General features: G+C 49.5%; 1 protein-coding gene across 1 annotated transcript in view; it reads right to left on the bottom strand.

Annotated features, from left to right (window-relative positions):
* PLXNA4 (plexin A4) overlaps window positions 1–13,707 on the bottom strand; it is a 598,107-nt gene that overhangs the window by 543,034 nt on the left and 41,366 nt on the right. The window contains exon 2 of the mRNA XM_077935356.1: window positions 4,364–5,643. Coding sequence (XP_077791482.1) covers window positions 4,364–5,545 — 1,182 coding nt within the window. The 5' untranslated portion in view covers window positions 5,546–5,643. The remainder of the gene's footprint in view (window positions 1–4,363; window positions 5,644–13,707) is intronic.

A 13,707-nucleotide genomic window follows, 5' to 3' on the forward strand; every position in this document is an offset into this window, starting at 1 on the left:
ATCATCTAGTCCAATCCCCTACAATGCAGGAATATGCAGGTGCCCCATACAGGGATTGAATTTGCAACCTTGGCATTATCAGTGCCATCAGAAGAAGAAGAGTTTGGATACTCCGCCTTTCATTCCCTTTAAGGAGTCTCAAAGCGGCTAACAATCTCCTTTCCCTCCCTCCCCTACAACAAACACTCTGTGAGGTGAGTGAGGCTGAGAGACTTCAGAGAAGTGTGACTAGCCCAAGGTCACCCAACAGCTGCATGTGGAGGAGCGGGGAAGCGAACCTGGTTCACCAGATTACGAGTCCACCGCTCTTAACCACTACACCACGCTGGCTCTAAGTGCCTAACCAATTGAGCTATTCAGGCTCCCAACTGCCCCCTTGCTTTGCTGCTGCCAGTTCTGCAATGACAGGTCCCCTTGATCCCAGTCCCATCATTGACCCATGGGGGATCTGAATTCAGAGAAACTCCAGTTCACCCAGGGAAGAGCGCTTAGCGCCCTCTGCTGCACCCTCCCAGCCTGAGGACATGGCTCTCTCTGATTCTGGGGAAGACTCCCTTGTGGCTTCTCCTCCTCCATAGCCACAAATGTGACTGCGGAACCAGCTATGGATCCCCAGAGGGCTGCAGCCAGCCACCCCTGCGTGGTGGAGTCACTGGAAGGAAAATACCCTGCCAGTCGTTTTAAGCCCTCAGTCCTTCACTGAGACATCATCTATAGCCTAGACAACATAGTCCATAGCTCTGCCAACAGGGCCTACTGGGAGCTGTCCAGCATCCTGACTAGGACTTAACCTACCCTGGCGGGACTTGACTTGCCCAGACTTGACCTGAATGGAAGAGCAGTCCTTTCTTTTGTCTGCCACAGATAGCCTTCGCTTCCAATTTGCCCAGTCCTCTTTTAAAACCATCCAAGTTGGTGACTTCTCACTACCTCTTCGTTATATATATATTAGGGTTCAGGTGAAAATGTTCCTCTTCAGCCAAGCCTTTGGCTGATTAATACTCTACAGCCTTTTAAATGTGTCTGTGGAAAGAGGGGGTTTGCTGTTTTGTTTTAATTATTTACTTGTGTTTTTATCTTGTAGCTTATACCGGGAACTGCTATGAGATCCTAGGACGAAGGGTGGTGTATAAATCTAATTCAATCCATTAATAATACAGGTGGGAAGAGCATGGTTGCACTTGCAACAAGTGCATTAAAATCCAGTCTCTAAAAAGTCCTGAATGCACCTCTTTCCTTCATTTGAATTTATACAACTGGCCACGCAATTTTATTTTATTTTTAATGAGGCTTCTTGGCTTCTAAACCAGCTGTCGCCAACCTGGAGTCCTCTAGATTTTTGGACTACAAATCCCATCCGTGCTCCCACCAGGGGCTGATAGGAATTGTAGTCCAAAATGCCCCGAGGGCACCAGGCCCTCTAAGGCTGTTCTAAACCACAGGCAACCCCTCTTCCATACACAGCATCTTCCTCCCAGCTGCTGAGAAAACAGCAAAGCATGGCTGAGTTACCAACTTCCCGTTTGACTGGCTTGACTCTAGTGGTCACAGCTGCCACTATGGCTCAGCAGCGAAGCGTTCCAGCTTGCTGCAGAAACTGCAGACGCCGGGGCTTCAGCTTGATATTTCACTCTCTTGGTTCCCGCCCCTGCCCTTCCAGCCTGAGCAGCAAAACGCAGCCCTGATCCCTTCCTCCTTTGCAATTATTCGTGCTCATGCCGCACTCCATTACAGCCAGGGACAAGGATGCGGCCAGTCGGAATAGAGGCCCTGGACAAGCCATTACTCTGGGAAGGGAGTGCAAACAGCCAGGCGGAGGGACGTGGATGGTTTCCAAAGCCATTTGCCGCTGCACTAAAGCAAAAAAGGTGGAGGAGAAAGGAATAGCATGTGTTAGGTGAATGCCTGCTTGGGTTTTCAACAGGTGGGCCCATTGTATGCAACAGAAGGAGACTGGCGACATGTTTTTGGCACGGGGCATGCAAAAGCTCTCACATTCTTGGAGCAATTCAAAATTTAAATGTGTGGCCATCTTGACTCCGAAAAGCCCTTTTAGCAATTATTCAAGGAAGCCCTGAGAACAGGGACAAAGTGCTCGTGCGCTTTAATTGTGGTGCTTGTTCTTAAAGCAGTAGCAACTGCATTCCCCATTGCTTTGCCCTGAGGAATAGCCCAGTCGGTAAAGCATGAGACTTTTCATCTCAAGGTCATGGGGATGAGCCCCACATTGAGTGAAAGATTCCTACATTGCATGGGGTCGGACTACTAGATGATTCTTGTGCTGCCTTCCAACTTACAAGTCTATGATTCTATGATTCTTAGTGTTTTCCCTCTGCCTCTTCAGGCCCAAGCTGCCAGGATAAGGGCTGGAAGCATTGCCCTCGCTCTGATTTGACTTCATGGTTATCCTATCTAGGAAATCAGATGTCACAAAGCCAACTCAGAGGGAGGGTAAAGGTAAAGGGACCCCTGACCATTAGGTCCAGTCGTGGCTGACTCTGGAGTTGCGGCGCTCATCTCGCTTTACGGGCTGAGGGAGCTGGCGTACAGCTTCCGGGTCATGTGGCCAGCATGACTAAGCTGCTTCTGGCGAAACCAGAGCAGCGCACGGAAACGCTGTTTACCTTCCCGCCGGAGCGGTACCTATTTATCTACTTGCACTTTGATGTGCTTTCGAACTGCTAGGTTGGGAGGAGTTGACCGAGCAACGGGAGCTCACCCCGTCGCGAGGATTCGAACCGCCGACCTTCTGATCGGCAAGCCCTAGGCTCTGTGGTTTAGACCACAGCCCCACCCACATCCCTAGAGGGAGGGTAGCCATGTTTTAAAAGGGTGCTAAGCAGTGGCAGGGGGCAGCAGGTTGCAAAAAAAAAGGCAGGCAAAGACTGAGTGAAAAAAAGGAGGCAAAGACTGAGTGAAAAAAGTCATCAAAAGGATGGTTTTCATGTTTTGTTTTACCCACTTCAAGCTCTGTAGCCTGATGACTACATTGCCTCCTTTCTCTGCCTGAGACCTGGCAGCCTTAACATCCTTATCCTCTAGTGCAGCGGTTCTCAACCTGTGGGTCCCCAGATGTTGTTGGACTAAAACTCCCATCATCCCTGAGCTCTGGCCTTGCTAGCTAGGGGTGATGGGAGTTGTAGTTCAACAACATTTGGGGACCCACAGGTTGAGAAAGGCTGATCTAGTGCTTAGAGTGCTGGACTAGGACCTAGGAAACCAAGTTTCAAATCCCTGTTCAGCCATGAAGCTCACTGGGTTACACTGGGCCCGTCACTCACTCACAGCCTAACCTGCCTCACAGGGTTATTGCAAGGATTTAAATGGTGGACAGAGATCTATGTATGCCACCTGGAGCTCCTTGGAGAAATAGGGGGCATATAAATGAAATGAATAAATAAAATAAAATAAAGCTAGCAACCATCATTAAGATATCCCAGAATGCCCTGCTTGGAAGGGCATAGGGGTGGGGTGGGGGTAGAGAATGGCATCCCTGAACTGCCATTCCCATCTCCACTACCACAAAGGGAAAAAATGGCCTTCAGAATGGGGCATTCTGGGGAAAAAGAAAAAATGGGTGGTACCGTACTTACCGCTCTATAAGATGCATTTTCTCCCCTCCTAAAAAGTAAGGGGAAATGTGTGTGCATCTTATGGAGTGAATGCAGGCTTCGCGGGCTATCCCAGAAGCCAGAACAGTGAGAAGGAGCGCTGTGCAGTGCTCCCTCTAGCTGTTCTAGCTTCTGCCTTAGCAGCGCGAAGCCTCTGCAGGGCAGCGGGGAGCCTTCATCCTGCTCCCCTGCAGAGGCTTCGCGCAGCTATCCCTGGCTTTTGCGGGAGGTGGGGTAAGGGACAGAGCGCGTGGCTCTGTCCCTTCCCCCACCTCCCAGAAAAGCCCCCAAGAGCCGTGCTCCCTTTAAAGAGCGTGCGGCTCTTGTGGGAGGTGGAGGGAAAGCCAGGTGGCTTGCTTTCGCTGAATCCCATAGAGCAAGCAGGATTGGTGTGCACCGATCCCGCTTGCTCTCCTGGCTTCAGGGATAGCCCCGCAAAGCCTCCTGAGCAAAGAGGGAGGAGCGCCCCCTCTTCGCTCAGGAGGCTTCTTATTTCTTGTTTTCCTCCCCTAAAAACTAGGTGCGTCTTATGGTCGGGTGCGTCTTATAGAGCAAAAAATACTGCCCCAATTCCCTTTATTTTTGAAAATGGGGCTGCCGAATGTAAGAAGGTGCTGGTTTGACACAGATCAAAAGAATTCCCCTCCCAAACTGCACCCACAGACTTGCATTATGTGTCCCCCCTCACTTCCATCACCACCATTCCTGTCTCAAAGGACAACCGAGGGTTTCTAGTTAGCATCCTGACTTACTGCACTGCTGCAGCGGATATCCTTCACTTTAAGCCAGGCCAAATCCAAAGTGCCTTCGCCCCTATAGCAGGACTGCAGCCTGTCCTTAATGCGGTCATTGATTCTTTTCAGAGCAAAGATGCACAGGGCCGACTCGTCCAAGGACTTCATCTTCCTCTTCTGCCCCTTGGAGAAGACGGTGAAGAGGACGTCGTCCTCCGGCCTGATGCCCAGTGACCTGGCCAAGATGGCTCCCGCCTTGGACAGGTAGGCCGCCTGCAGCAATCGGTATTCCACCCCATTCTTCTCACAGCCAATGGGCACTTCGACGTACGAGTTGAAGGCCGTGTCCTCTTTGCACAGGCGGACCAGCTTGGAGGTGTAGACTTGCTCCTTAGTGGTGGAGCCCGGAGGAGAAATCATCTCAGGCTGGAGGGTGAGAAAGTAGACAAAATTACCACTGCTGAAGCCATAGATGTAGTATATGTCGAAGTCAGGGATGATGGTGAACGTATCCGACGGGATCTTGATCATGGAGGCCACAAACTCATCGTGGAAAACGTAAGCAAACATCCCTTCTGCCTCAGAGTTCTTGGGGAGCTTTCTGCTAGAAATTGTGGGGAAGTACTCTGGCTTGCCATCCACTGCGGTAGCAATGAAGAGCTTGTCATCCATGTTGTTGTAAGAGACTATCACCCCAAAAACCGAGCCGCTCTCGTTCACCCCAGAGAGGTAGTGTTCCTTGTTGTGAAAGGGCTCTCCAAGCTTAAACAGGTCGTCCAACCTCAAGAGCTTGCAGATGCCCTGGTACAGGCTGCCGCAAGCAATCAGTCTGTTCTCCTTGTAGTCTATGAGGAGCATCTTATTGATGTTGTTTGTGGACTTCAAGGGTTCGTTGCAAGGCTGGACCAGTTTGGGAGGGTAGCACTTTGGGTTGTCGCTATCCGGGCCCGTCTGGTGAAACGTCAGCATCTCCAGATCGCTGGAGAGTTTGTAGATCCAATTGACGGCCCCCAGGTAGATGTTGCCTCTCCTCTCGTCCACCACCAAGTGGTTGAAAAGCACGTCCGCCGTTTCCACAGTGAAGGTGAGGAAAGGTCTCTTTGGGTTGGAAGGCTGCTGCCTCGTGGTGGAAGGCAGCATCACGGCACAGGGAAGGAGGTGCAAGACGAGGCAAGTCCACCTCCATGTGTCTCCCGACATGGTTACAAAAAAAGAGAGTTTTGTATTCCTAGAGCGGCAGGAAGTGACGTTAGAGGTGTGAGCGTTGTCAAAGTGCCGACCCTCCGGTGGAGATTATCCTAAGGGGAAAAGGGGTGGGGGAGAGAGGGGGGGGAGAAAGAAACATTATTGAGAAGCATGTCCCCAACCTCCCTACTTCAAAAACCATGCCATCATCAAAGAAAGCGTCTTTAATTGCTAATCCTCGCCTTTTCATCTCTGCAGCAAGGCTGGCACAAAGGGAGTCCCCTCAAACGATGAGATGCCAAGGCAGAATAAGCAAGCAGCCAGGCTCGTTGTCAAAACAGCAGAGAATATACTAGGAGGGCGAGAGAAGCAGGCGGAGGTTCAGATTAAACAAAGCGCCTTTCAGGGCAGCAGCCTAGTACCATGAAGAGTACTCATGGTACTATTTAGGTGTTAAAGGTAAAGGTACCCCTGACAATTAGTCCAGTCGCAAACGACTCTAGGGTTGCGGCGCTCATCTCGCTTTACAGGCCAAGGGAGCCGGTGCCCGTCTGCTTTCACAGACAGTATTTCTGGGTCATGTGGCCAGCATGACTAAGCCGCTACTGCTGAAGTCAGAGCAGCGCACGGAAACACTGTTTATCTTCCCGCCAGAGTGGTACCTATTTATCTACTTGCACTGAGTGCTTTTGAATTGCTAGGTTGGCAGGAGCTGGGACCGAACAAAGGGAGCTCACCCCATCGTGGCACAGTGATTTAACCCACAGCGTTAAGCAGGTGCAAATCCTCCAGCCATAAGCCATAGCTGTCTCATCTCCTGGTGCCACCCCACCTAGATGTGGTCCTCAGAGCTCCGCCACCACCATCACCTGTGCCAATCAGCTCCAGAAACCCAAACTCCTCCCACCTGATCTACACCTGTCTTGAGCCATGCTTCTCTAGCTGCACTTTTACATGGAAGTGCGCAGAATGACTCTAAAAGCGTAAGTAAGAAAGATGACCCAGTTATACTTGGGTAAATCTGGGAAGAGGGTCACCATATCAAATCGCACTCATACATGTGCAGAAAAGCCTGCCAGAGCTAACCACTGGCTGTGTCCTGCACACCTGTATTTATTTATTTGATTAATTTTCATTTCATTTGGTAATAAAACAACAACAACCCACAAAGCTGTTTGCAAAAAGGGTAAAACAAAATAATAATAAAAAGTGGTTAAATAGCTGGTTAAAGTGTTTGAACATCAATTAAAATCAGCAATAAGCTAAACATGGGTTGAAAGATGCTTCATATTTGTCTAGGCGTGTCAAAGCAAAAAAGAGTACAGTGGTACCTCGGGTTACAGACGCCTCAGGTTACAGACTCCACTAACCCAGAAATAGTACCTCGGGTTAAGGACTTTGCTTCAGGATGAGAACAGAAATCATGCTCCGGCAGCGCGGCAGCAGCTGGAGGCCCCATTAGCTAAAGTGGTGCTTCAGGTTAAGAACAGTTTCAGGTTAAGAATGGACCTCCAGAACGAATTAAGTACTTAACCCGAGGTACCACTGTACAGCAAAGGGGCGTCAACAGGCCTGATGTCAACAGGCAGAGAGTTCTAAAGTTTGGGTGCTGCCACACAGAAAGATTGATTTGTTATGAATGTGGGATGAGTGTGTACGTCACTTGAGAGTGCACCCCCCAAAAAAAGTGTGAAGAATCATGCTTCCCTATTTATTGCAACGTATTATACAAACACTTGTGGCATCCATACTTTCTCAAGCCTTCCAATGCAAATGTGTGATCAGCTGTCAGGAAGCAGCCATGCCTTCACAAACACAACTTGGAAATATTCCTTTCCTTCCTTCTTACTCATCGCTGCACCCACACAATTCTAATAATAGTAAAGATCCCCATTCAAGTGAATGTGGAGAAGTGAGTGACAGGGCTTTGCACAGGCAGGGAGAAGCGGCGCAAAGGCACCACGGGGTACCAGAGATATAGCGCGCCTTCAGAGCAATTGGATCACATTCACCATATGCCCCGCGCCATCCACGGAGCAACAGGTGGCTCAGGATCCAGCTCCCCAAAGCAAGTCGTCAGGTATTTGCTGAACGAGGAGAACCTGCCAAGCTCTCTTGCTGAGTCTCCAGCACAGCATCTCCCCAAATGCAGAGACAAAGAATTGTAGCGCCTCCAAAACGCTCGTGGCTCATATCCGAGTACAGGGAAATTACAGCGCCTCCGTCAAAAAACCAAAACAAAACAGCTAATGTGATAGCAATACCCAGCCTATCATCGCACGGCGCTCCGGAGAGACTGATTAAAAACAAACACCAAGGAAACAAAAGATAAAGAGCGAGGCAGAATGAGGCCGGAGGCTTCCGGATTCTGCCGCTTTGTTTATTTCCAGACAAAACTCAAGCCAGCCTTCTACAGCAGCTTTGAAACGACAGCAAAGAGGATGCTTGCAGGAAGACAGGAAAACAGAGGTGGCATTAGGTGTGTGTGGAACCACAAAGAGAAATGTCACCTTTGGGATCGAGGGCCGGCCAGACCATTAGCCTTGCTGAGGCAGCCGCCTCAGGCGGCAAGTTGGGGAGAGCTGGAAAGGAAAGAGAAGGGCGTTCTCATGTGCTTTTGCCTTTCCTTCTGCTGCAAATGCCACACCGAAAAGGTGTCACCGCCACCAGCCTGGGCAGGGTTCAGGGCCTGCCAGCTTCTCAGACTGCCTCCAGTCGCCTCAGGTTGTGTCTATCATAAAACTACACTCTGCTCCATAATCCTTTGCGATTACAGCAGCCATCAAAATTTTACCTAAACAGATGTTGGAAGTGAATCTGGGTGTCTCTTCTTGGACAGAAGATCCAATAAAATAAATAATTTTATGTTGTGAGCCACCCTGAGGGCAGTATACAAATTTAATAAACAACATAAATAAATAAACAAAAATCCCCTGAATCTTATACTTATTCTGATCCTCGGATGAAGGGCGGTATATATATTTAATAAATGAATGAATGAAATAAATAAACCTTCATGGCAGGCTGGGAGAGAACCCTGCCTGAAACCTTGGAGAGATGCTGCCAGCCAGTGTAGACAATATGAAACTAGATGGATGCAAAGTCTGACAGGCAGCACCCTGTGTTCATATGAGTGAGGCCAAAGAGAGTTTCGGAACGAAAACTTTCCAGCGGTGTTCTGCCGACCACTAAGGTTATCGCCAGTTGCCACCTAAAGCAAAATCTGTTGTGGTTTTTGAAAGGTGAGTCCCCAGGCAAAACTGCTAACACCTGGTATGGTTTTGCACATCCCTATCTGCAAAAACAGGGACGCGGGTGGCGTTGTGGGTTAAACCAGAGAGCCTAGGACTTGCCGATCAGAAGGTTGGCGGTTCGAGTCCCCGCAACGAGGTGAGCTCCCGTTGCTTGGTCCCTGCTCCTGCCCACCTAGCAGTTCGAAAGCACACCAGTGCAAGTAGATAAATAGGTACCGCTCCGGCAGGAAGGTAAACGCCGTTTCCGTGTGCTGCTCTGGTTCGCCAGAAGCGGCTTAGTCATGCTGGCCACATGACCCGGAAGCTGAATGCCAGCTCCCTCGGCCAATAAAGCAAGATGAATGCCACAACCCCAGAGTCGGCCATGACTGGACCTAATGGTCAGGGGTCTCTTTACCTTTTAGCTGCAAAAACACAGGCAGAGGCCACTGGGATGGATCTGCTGCGAGGTTGCAAAGACGTGTGTGGCGCGCTTCTCAAAACGCCGGGGAGCGAACTGTCTCAGGGTGCCCTTGAGCAAACATTGCAAGCGAGGCCACGGCACCCCGGACGCGTGCTTTGCTGAATTCTCGTGCTGCAAAGCACATCCCGTCTTCCAAGCCGCTTGGAGCTCTTTAAAGCAAAGGGCTGAGGCGCTCGGAGGAAGCAGCCAGCTGTGAGCTTTTTATTGGTCACGTTTGAACTGGCTGGGTAACCGCACAGCGCTGATTAAATACCCCGAAGTCATGCGCCGCACTGTAGCAGACACAGCAAGAAATCTAGCCTGGCACTCTTCCCATGCTCCCTTGGTGGCTGTTGTTTTTTTTCACCCTCTCAGGAATAATTCTCAGGGCCTTAGCTCTTGCTGTGGTAAATCTGCGCCTAGGCTGTCCCATTTGAGGCTGCAGTTGAAGCCTCACAAGATTGAGGGAAATCCCCATAAGCAGAATGACTTCCGCATTGAAATAATAATAATAAGTTCCGGCAAGTTCCGGATGAAAAAAAGCCCTGTGTGGAGGGAATTCGTTTGTACGGAGGAATATTTCAGTCAAAACATCTTTTGGCCTTAGGTGGTGTGGCCCAAATGACACGTTTGCCACCTTAGCAAGAATTGTTGGGGTTTCAGGACAAATTTCAAAAATAAACCACTTCTTCACGCTAGATGGCTTTAAAAGAGGATTAGGCAGATTCCTGAAGGAGAGGGCCATCAATGGCTACTAGCCAGAATGGCTATGCTGTGCCTCTACAGGGAGAAGCAGCTAGTCTTCTGAATATTTATATTGTTCTCAGGTTGTTAACCAAGCCTCTCAGATGTGTGGCAGTTGCTGAGTCGCGAAGGGACCACTCTGTGCATGATTTTTAATTTTTTTTTACCTCACAAGGGCCAAAACTGAGACCAAACACGGGTTTGCTATCTGAGAAAGAAGTAGGCCTCACTCTAGAGTAGGCCTCACTCTGGCCACTGTCATGTATTATAGTGTTGCTGGGTAAAACATGAAAATGCAGGCGCACAGGTACACAGCCCAAAATAGGCAGGGGCTATCTTCACCTCCTAGCTCTTCCTGCTCAGAATCTATAATATAAATTATAGTGCTGTATAATGAAGATGCCTCTGTGGGGAGGCTGTTCCACACTTGGGGCCACCACAGAGGAGGCCCTATTCCCAGGCTCTCACCCCCCGAGCCTCTGAGGGTGCAGGAACTGCCAAGAGGGCTTCTTCTGCCTATCTCAGCACCCAAAAAGGTCTGTAGGGAAGGAGGCAGTCTTTCAGATATTTGGGACTGAGTCGATTAGGGCTTTAAAACATGGCCCAAGAAGATGGGGGACACAATCAGAGCAAATCGGGTTTCACTTGGCACGGAAGTCTCACAAAGATCACCTCAGAAGGCAGTGGATTCTCCTTCGTTTGAGGTTTTTAGACCGATATTGGCGGGTGTTTTTTCTGTCATGATTCCTGCAAGGGGTTGGACTAGATGACCTTTGGTGTGCCTCCCAACTCTACAGTTCTGCAATGCTACAATCCAGTTTCACAGCTCTCCTCTTTTTTTGTGTGGAAAACCGCAAAAACGGGAGTTAACGGGAGAACCAAGTTGCGCCACCCACATGTCCTATTAACAAGCTGTGGCCTTCAGCTTTTCTCACGTCTCCGCTTTCCCGAGCTCTGCGAGGGGACAGCTGGCAGGATGGACCTTGCAGTTAATGAACCGCTGCCAGCGCTAATCCGGCACTGCCTCCCTCCGCTTACCTTTGCTCTGCTCCAGGGATGCCGGAGCGAGAGGGGGCCCTGCGTGGGATGCTGACTAAGGCAAGCTTGCGGCAACAGATTCGCTGTGCAGCAATTCAGCACCAAGCTCAACTACACAATCCTCCTTAATCTCAGCTGAACATTTCCTTTTCCCCCTCCGGCTTCTTTTAATAAACCCTGATTACCATGGGCAGAGCTTTTTCTTTGGGAACCTGCACGGAGAGAGCGAAAATTCAGACAAGGGACGTTGTCAACAGCTCCCCCACCTCAGCAAAGCGCACCTTCCAACTGCAACTATAAGTCCCTTCTCCCTCCCTTTAAGTCACAGCCAGGTGGAAATTGAAGGCAGGCCCTCCCTCCGCGAGGATCCTGCCCGGAGAGAGTCTTTTCTACCGAGCTTAGAGTAATAAACAGATCTCAGCCGCACAAACACACGCCGGAATAATAATAATAAAAAGCAAGCTGCAGCATGTCCAAACAGAGAGATTAAATTTCTACACCTCCGCGGGAAATCTCCAGGGGCTGTTTAACTCCAGACACCTGACCAATTCCGGCAACTGGCATATCCTGTCCAGGAGATAATCTTCTGCGCTGGGCCATGCCGTGTGGATCAGACACGGCACACACAGAACATGAACAACATGGGACAATTGTCTCTCTCTGTGTGTGTTCCCACTGTGGGTGCCTGTCAGGAAGGATATGCCCATTGGAAATCGGGAACAGCTCTCTTAAAGCACAAAGCGTAAGAACAGTTTTCCCATTTGCCATGGCGCTAGGCTGCAGTTTGCTGCAAGGTTGGGAAGCATATTGTCACATTTGCATCCCACCTGTCCTCCAAGGAGCAGCACAAGGTGGCACATACGGATCTCACCCTCCTCCCCATTTTATCCCCACAACATCCCTGTGAGGTAGGTTCGGCTGAGAAACTGTGACTGGAAGAAGAAGAAGAAGAAGAGTTTGGATTTGATATCCCACTTTATCACTACCTGAAGGAGTCTCAAAGCGGCTAACAATCTCCTTTCCCTTCCTCCCCCACAACAAACACTCTGTGAGGTGAGTGGGGCTGAGAGACTTCAGAGAAGTGTGACTGGCCCAAGGTCACCCAGCAGCTGCATGTGGAGGAGTGGGGAAGCGAACCCGGTTCACCAGATTACGAGTCTACCGCTCTTAACCACTACACCACACTGGCTCTCTCAAGCTTCATGGCTAAGCAGGGATTTGAACCCTAAAATAATGATAAACCACTGAGTGGTGCATATAATATGCAAGAACAGTAAGCATAAATTTTGAAGCTGAGATTTTCAGAAAACCCAAACCCTGATTCAGATCTATTTCTTAGAAAGGGTAGGATGTGGGCATTGTTTAGGATGTGAAACACAGAGCAGCCAAGTACAACATCCCTAGAGTGGACATAAAAAGGGGATGTCTGGACCAGCCGGTCGGAACTTCATGTTTTCTCCTAGGCTGGGACAGACTTCCTCTACATGTGACCAGAGGTGGGCATGGCCTCACCTGTGCAGGTAACAAAAGCATAGGACTGGCCACCATCCTCTCTCTCTCTCTCTCTCTCTCTCTCTCTCTCTCTCTCTCTCTCTCTCTCTGACTACATTCATCAAAGAAGCAACATCTGCTTAGCCTAAGATGCTCTCTTGGCTTCCAGTCAAGAGAGGACAAAGGGACTATCTCTTTATGGGGTAGATTCCAGGTATATTACTTTTGTAACTTAAGTCTGCCTTCTGGGATCCATCTGTGAACAGAATGAGTGAATGAGTAAACTCTTTCTATATTTTTATAGAAGACTGTGTCATGTCTATTTCTTTTATGAGGGACTAAAGGGGAAATTGGGACGCGGGTGGCACTGTGGTCTAAACCACAGAGCCTAGGGCTTGCCAATAAGAAGGTCGGCGGTTCGAATCCCCATGATGGGGTGAGCTCCTGTTGCTCGGTCCCTGCTCCTGCCAACCTAGCAGTTCAAAAGCACATCAACGTGCAAGTAGATAAATAGGTACCACTCTGGCGGGAAGGTAAACGGCATTTCCGTGTGCTGCTCTGGTTCGCCAGAGGCAGCTTGCTCATGCTAGCCCCATGACCCGGAAGCTGTATGCTGGCTCCCTTGGCCAATAAAGCGAGATGAGTGTTGCAACCCTGGAGTCGTTCACAACTGGACCTGGCGATCAGGGGTCCCTTTACCTTTAAAGGGGAAATTACCAGGTAACTTATTTTAGAGGCTTTAGCGAGCCTGCGCAAACGCATCTGCTGTGCAAGTTTAAAAAGGGGAATGTTACTCTGCTAAATTGTATACCTTGTTAACACAAATTGGAAAGGATATAATCAAACAATATATCCTCTCCTACATCCATGAACATTCCCACACATTGGCCCAGTTAATCCCAATGGAATCCACTGGGAAGAGGTTCAAGAATGGGCAAAAGCTTCTCTGGGCAACTCACTATCTTTCAGTCTAACTCTAGCCCTCACCAGGTTGAATAGCAATGTGAGAAACTAAGACACAGGTTAAAGAAACAATATAGAGTTGCCACTGCACATTGGCTTTGAAACACACCACCGGTGCCTACAAAAGCACGGCTCCAAGCAGTTTCCCCCTTGCCCCACTCAATTCCTAGGTAAAACCCACTTTTTAGTGACACATTGGAGGAAACGTCAGTCCGGAGCAAACCCAAATTGCCACTTGCTCCAAC

Source organism: Podarcis muralis, chromosome 10 (genome assembly GCF_964188315.1).
Source record: "Podarcis muralis chromosome 10, rPodMur119.hap1.1, whole genome shotgun sequence".
Taxonomy (NCBI): Eukaryota; Metazoa; Chordata; class Lepidosauria; order Squamata; family Lacertidae; genus Podarcis; species Podarcis muralis.